The 6,623-nt window shown below is 31.9% G+C and overlaps 1 protein-coding gene across 1 annotated transcript; it reads right to left on the bottom strand.

Moving 5' to 3' along the window:
• Nucleotides 1-3,242: 3,242 nt before the first annotated feature.
• LOC137820720 (coiled-coil protein) lies at nt 3,243-6,506 on the bottom strand. The gene is made up of 6 exons (XM_068624934.2): nt 6,252-6,506; nt 5,589-5,716; nt 4,965-5,068; nt 4,711-4,798; nt 4,426-4,487; nt 3,243-3,760 (listed from the first exon to the last, which is right to left on the bottom strand). The coding sequence occupies exons 1-6, from the start codon at nt 6,362-6,364 to the stop codon at nt 3,608-3,610; spliced, it is 648 nt and encodes a 215-aa protein (XP_068481035.1). The 5' UTR covers nt 6,365-6,506; the 3' UTR covers nt 3,243-3,607.
• Nucleotides 6,507-6,623: the final 117 nt, after the last annotated feature.

Raw genomic sequence — 6,623 nt, 5'->3', positions numbered from 1 at the left:
TGATTTTTATTGTAGTAGATATTTTTTTTTTTCATTTTTAAAGAGAAGAAATGTTAAACTAATTATCAGAAAACAAACCTCTTATGATGCTCAAGAAGGTCTTCAACAAATTCTTCTTTCCATTTTGTCATGCATCTGACCCAGGGCTTCCTTCATTGTTATATGCATGTTCTTCTTGCTCTTTCGGAGAAGAGCCTCGAGTTGTTGGTTTGTGTTACTATGTGGAGAACTCATGTTGATAGGGTGTGTCTAGTTATTACGGTGCTCTTGGGAAAAGTTTTGTCAGGGTCCCACAGTGGGCGCCAAATGTTCCTAGCAGAAATGAACTCGGGGAGTGCAACTCCGCGAGGAGTGCGTGTTCTTCAGAGAATGAGCTTTTAGTTGGTTTTCGATGAGAGAGGGAGATCCACAAGACTTTCTGATGCTTAAGTCAGTAAGAGCAAAAAGATGATGAAAAATTCTTAACAGAGAGCTAAGAGTAAGAGTATAGAATAGAGTAGAGTTTTGTGTGTCCTCTTATTGAAAGAATCATCACTTATTTATAAGTCTAATTAGACTCAAATCATTAAGAAAAACATTGAATAATTATCATGAAATATATATCGTTTTTCTGTTGTTAAAATCCTAATACGCACTAAATTATTTCAATTCACATATAATAATATATTTATCTTAATTTATTGTTTTTTTTTGTCATGATACAGAGACAATTTCATATAAACTTATATTGACAATAATGACAATTTCATATCTATTTATATTAACCATAATAATCATTTTTTACTATATTTTTATAATTTATTTAAATTTTTTATTATATTATATATTATTACTGTGTCATAAATACATTATATTAATTTATTTTTATACAATTATTTTAAACTAAAAAATGAATGACGGAATTAAGAAGGCTTCTCCATAGATAAATTATATTTTCTACCTAAATAGTATAAATTTGTTTAATTTATTCTTATAATTTAATAAATATAAATATATTCACTAATAATAAATTACTTTTTTTGGTCTCACTCTTAAATTAGCTAGGACTTTTTCTTGGATCCAGGGGGGGTTTCCTGTGGTTGGGATAAATTTATTTGGTCTTCATATATTCCGCCTTCCAAAACTCTTGTCCTTTGGAAAGTTTTTCATGGACGGCTTCCTAGAGATCAGCATATTCAAAATAAAGGTTTGCATATTTGTTCTATGTGTACACTTTGTGAAAAGCACGAAGAATCTATTCAACATTTATTTTTTGAATGTGCTAATGCTTTGTGTATTTGGAGTTGAGTTCAACACATTTTTCCTACTTATTATTTCTCTAATAAGGATGATGATCTTCTTTCTTTTATTAAGAGTGATGGTAGACCGTTGGTTAAATTAATTAAGCTAGTTGTGATAATTTTTTCTATTAGGATGATATGGCATATGAGGAATTATGCTCGTTTTCAGGATAAGATTGAGGCTTCTAGGGCTATTTTGGTTATTAAAGACTTAACTTGTCTAGTGGGTAATTCGTTTAAAGCTTCAATGAATAATGATATGTTCGATTTTAATGTGCTCAAGTCTTTTGGTATTAACACTCGTACTGGTAAAGTTCTACGTCCTCTTCCTGTTAGATGGGAGTTTCCTTCACCAGGCTGGGTTAAAATTAACACTGATGGACTGTTAGGGGATATCCTGGTTTTGCTACTTGCGGAGGTATTTTTCGTGGGAGTATGGGGGAATTTATTGGAGCTTTTTCTGCGTTTCTTGAAGTTCAGACTGCTCTGGTTGCTGAGTTTTATGGGGTTATACATGCTATGGAAGAAGCTCAAAAGATGAGGCTTACTAATGTCTAGCTGGAATGTGATTTTGCTTTGGATTGTGATGCGTTTACAGCTAGGACAAATTTGGATGCTTCGTAATCGATGGAATGTTTGTCTTAATTACTGTGGGAAAATTAGGTTTACGGTTACTCATATTTTTCGTGTAGGAAATGCGTGTCTTGCTAATAAGTTGGCTAATTTATTTTCTTTGGTATAATAGGCTTCCACCTTGTCTATTCTTAGAATTCTTTATGAATAGGTATAGTCTACCTATGTATCGTTTTTTATAACATATGAGTTTTGGTCTAGTCCCCGTATTTTTGTATTTTCTTTCTTTTTTTATTTTGTTTAATAATACTTTTTTCATATGATGGTAAATGATTGTTGTGACTTGAGGGATCTTAAGTGGCATAGTGATGCTTAACATGAAAACTTTTATTTAAAAAAATAAATTACTTTTTATATATTAAACTAAACACATTCCTCAATATCAATTTAGTCTTTCATTTTTAGTCTTCGAATTTATTGTTACAAATTCATAACATTGAAAATTAATATTTTATCCTTTAGAACATATGTACTTATAAATTATAATATTTATAAATTTATCATATACTTCAAAAAATTATTATAAATTTATAGTGTAATATATATCAAAAATATTTAAAAAATTGTAACACATAGGCACGACACTCACTGTGCTTCCCATAGTAAATATAACATAATTTATTTAATAAAATAAATAATTAAATAATTTTTTTATTTTAATATAATTAGATAAATTCTCTTTTAAAGATAACAACCACATTTTATTTTAACTAATTTACAAAATTGTATATGTAAAAATTATATATTTTTCCAGTTAATTATTTAAAAAAATAAAATTATATATTTTAATATAACAAAAATGTAAACACACATTGGTATGCAAAGAAATTTTAAATTCAAGTGAGTAAAAAAAAACAGTGAGTTTTGAAAATATTTTTACATTATCTTAGTCATGTTTTTACATATGAATAAAGTTGTGACATATCTTAATATTGTTAGTATAAATATCATATCACGATATCTCACCAAATAACAAATTAAAATAATATGCAAATAACTTATCCTATCTTTTCATATAACCCTTATCGTATGAAAGTTTAACTACGGCTACAATATTGCTATAGTTGAGTATTATTACCTCATAATCATGTTTGACTTTTCAACTTAGAAACGAATGTGCAGACGAACAAAATATCATCGTTCTGTTACAAGATTTCATGGGTAACATACAAACATTCATATACCAGTGGCAGATATTACAGTGCTAGTACGCTTATAAACAAACCTTACTGGGTATGGTCTCAAGCTAGATTGGGGTTCTATCAGTTTTAATATCAACAACGATAAGCTTCTCTGTCACTACCATAACTAGAGATAATTTTGCAACAATTTCACAAACGGGGAAACTCAATTAAAAAGGGGAAATTGAATTCTAAATCAGACAAGCGTAAACTGCCACTAAATATAGCAAGACAAATTTCAGTTTTTGACTGGACTGTGAGAACAATAATATAAAAACCATTGTCTCAAGCAAGGTTATAGATAAGGTAAGGTATAAATTGCCTTTACCAAGAACATACTCCAATCATTCCCTCCCCCCCTCTCTCTTCTCTATCTGATTACAGTTGGGTAAACACATTACTTTGTTTCCTCAAAGAAGATAACATAATGCAGCTTCAAATTCCAGAATATATAGATCTGCCAGGTAGCAAGTTGATCACCACTCATCTGTCTAAAACCAAATAATCAAATGATTACATGAAATCCTCCTCCAGTTCCTGCAATGATTTGCTTCCAGATGCAACATGTTTGTTTGATGTCATATTTTCTGCAACCATCAAACCCTTGTAGCTCCTAAGCTCTGCTTGTCTCTCCTTGTCAAGTCTTTCCAATTCCTCACGGCGTTTCTGAATGGAAAAACATGTGGGTAAATGAAAAAATATATTCAATAAAATGTTTTCATACTGTATTAGACAGATTGAACCATAAACAAGCAAGAAGACACCAAGACAACTTATATTTTAAAGCATAGTAATTAACTTCACATATGCTACAGCTCAATTTTTATTTTTTTTCTTTTCATCATACATTTTTTGCCAGAGTTAGACTTTCCAGAAACAATGGGCAGGATCCTCTAGTTCTTAACAAAGTTCACAGACAAAACCCTAAGGGAAGAAAGCTAGAAAGTGACGCCGAACTCAATTAGTGCACGTGGCCAAACAAAAATGATAATTTAAAAAACTATGAATCAGAATGGTAAGCAACATGGTGGTTGAACATAATTTTGATGCTCCAACAGTATAAAAAGATTTCAATTACATCCACTGGTATGATAACAAATTACCAGATGAACTTAAATAAGTTAGGAACTACATGAGAAGTTAAACTAATTAAATGATGAGATTGGATGAAAGTGTACAACATTTTCTCACTGACAATCCATCCAAATTAAAGTATACTTTTAAGTCCAAGTCTATCAATATAATCTACTATGCTTAAATCTGAGGTTAGTAATAGCGATGATTTGGTTGTGCATGGCTTAACATAAGAAAAGAAAAAGAACAATACTCACCTTTTCTCTCAATTGTTGTTTTCTCTCGGCTCTTTCAGCTGCATTAACTGCTTCTCGCTCAGCTGAAGCACACGTACACATCCATATACCAAATCAGATTTGTAAAAATATTACACATGAGACACCATAATGGGTAAATGCCTATAGCTAAGATAACCTATAAAAAATAAAGGTGTGCACCATTTGCCTCCTTCTCCAGCAAAAAAATAGCATTTTTAACTATTCAAACTTCAATGTTCAACAGAAAATATTACTAAAAGGAAATGAAGCAAACTTATTAAGTACCTTTCAAATCAGGTTTCCTTTCCACTTTTGTCTTGTTTAGCCTGTTAACAATCTCATTTATCCTCTTCTCAACTCTCACTGTTCGAACCTAAAATGCATGAAGACCAGAAAATGATACTCTCTTAAAATGGAAGCTCAACCATTCAGCTACCCAACCACCCACTGTGAAAAAAGAAAAAGAAAAAAGAAAAAAGAAAAAGAACTAAAAAGCGAGGAAAGAATTTGAAAAGGATTCAACTGTAAAAAGCATTCACCATTTTTGAATTGTGAAAACCAACTTGACCAACATCCATTGAAGCTGTTTTCTTTAAATTAGACCATGGAGTGTAAACAACATCAATATTGTTCACTTTATTCCCTGTCATGAATAAAGAAAATGATAAGCACTATGCACACGTACTAGTAAGTGGAAAGATACATATGAAAGTGAAATAATAACTGCACATATGTTTATTGAAATAGTAAGAGAATTAGCCTTACCGAGTTCCATTTGTAAACATAAACCCTGTTTTGATAAATCTCTCTGTAAACACTTATAGGAGCAGAAAAAAAAAAGGTAGACTAAATCGAACTTCTCCTATAAACTAAAATCAAGTGATGCACCTTAGGTTCTGAAGAAATGAAATGCGTGAGTTTCTATAAAAGTTAAATGCATAAGCTGAGTTTAACTTATAGGAGAGACTTAATTCATTTTACCTTATTTTCTTCTCCTATAATATAAGTGCTTAAGGAAAAATTAATCCAAACAATACCACAACTAATGAAACCTTAATAAGGATAAAGTACCATGCTATTTAAAAGCTTTTGCAATAACAAATAAAATTGGCAGCTAATCAATTAAACTAATAAACCAGAGGACTAAACTGTCAGGCTTTTACCCTGAATTGAATTTGCTTTAACAAGCTGAGCACAGTCTTCCAGTAAACCTTCACTCATGCCATCAATAGTCTGGCCTCTGTGCAGCCTGACATAGACATGGGCTGAAGACATTTTATCAACATGGAACCTACAATAAACAGATTTTAGCATTAAAGAACCTCAGTGAAGGAAAAGAAAAACAACAGACCTATCTAAGCAAGCATTAAATCAAAACAAAAAAGAAAGTAATCGCCATTCAAGGAAACAAATTTAAGAAAAAATGTAAAGAAACTACTATCTTCCAGAAACATCAAAGAACAAATAGCCAACAAGCAACAACATATCCCAAAAAGGGTACACGAAAACAACCCAAATTCGTCCACCGGACAAAATAAATACAGTGTTTTCATAACAACAGAATTGGTTGAATCACAATTCTAAACAAACCACCAAATCAACAATCGTTCACTTTCAACAAGTGATGCAAAACATCGAAGCGAAACAGCACAGAAACCTCTGCTACACAAACGACACCACTACAATCAAATCAAAAACACGTTCAAGAGAAAGGCCAAGTTTCCAATTTCTACCGGATGCAGAGAATTTGATGAAACGAAAAGGAAATTGAAAAATTGAAAAAGAGAGAGAGAGAGAGAGAAGATAAGAATGAACATTGGGGTTACCAGATATCTTCGGGAAAACCGTATTTGATAAGCTCCTCGTTCTCGAACTTGTCGAGGCCCATGAAGATAGTGTAATCGCCGGATTCAGGACGCGCTTTGAAGTAGAACACCATCGCGTGTATGCTTGTGGCGTTGTTTGGACGCAGACGTAGATAGAAGAAAGGGTATGCGGTTAGGTTAGGGTTCTGGATGGGACGTGTTCTTTTCCTCAAAACAAATCAAAATTGGGGAATTGCGTCGCTCTAGGAATCTCTGCGTGAATCATAAACACCGAACCTTTCTTCTTTTACTACACCCAAACGCGCCTTTGTGTTGTGGTGGGTGTAACAAAATACGATATCTGCGTCGGAATTTCCAGGTTCTAATAAACTT

The sequence above is a fragment of the Phaseolus vulgaris genome, chromosome 9 (assembly GCF_051622355.1).
Source record: "Phaseolus vulgaris cultivar YP4 chromosome 9, ASM5162235v1, whole genome shotgun sequence".
In the NCBI taxonomy this organism is placed as follows: Eukaryota; Viridiplantae; Streptophyta; class Magnoliopsida; order Fabales; family Fabaceae; genus Phaseolus; species Phaseolus vulgaris.
This window is presented reverse-complemented; position numbering and strand designations above follow the sequence as displayed.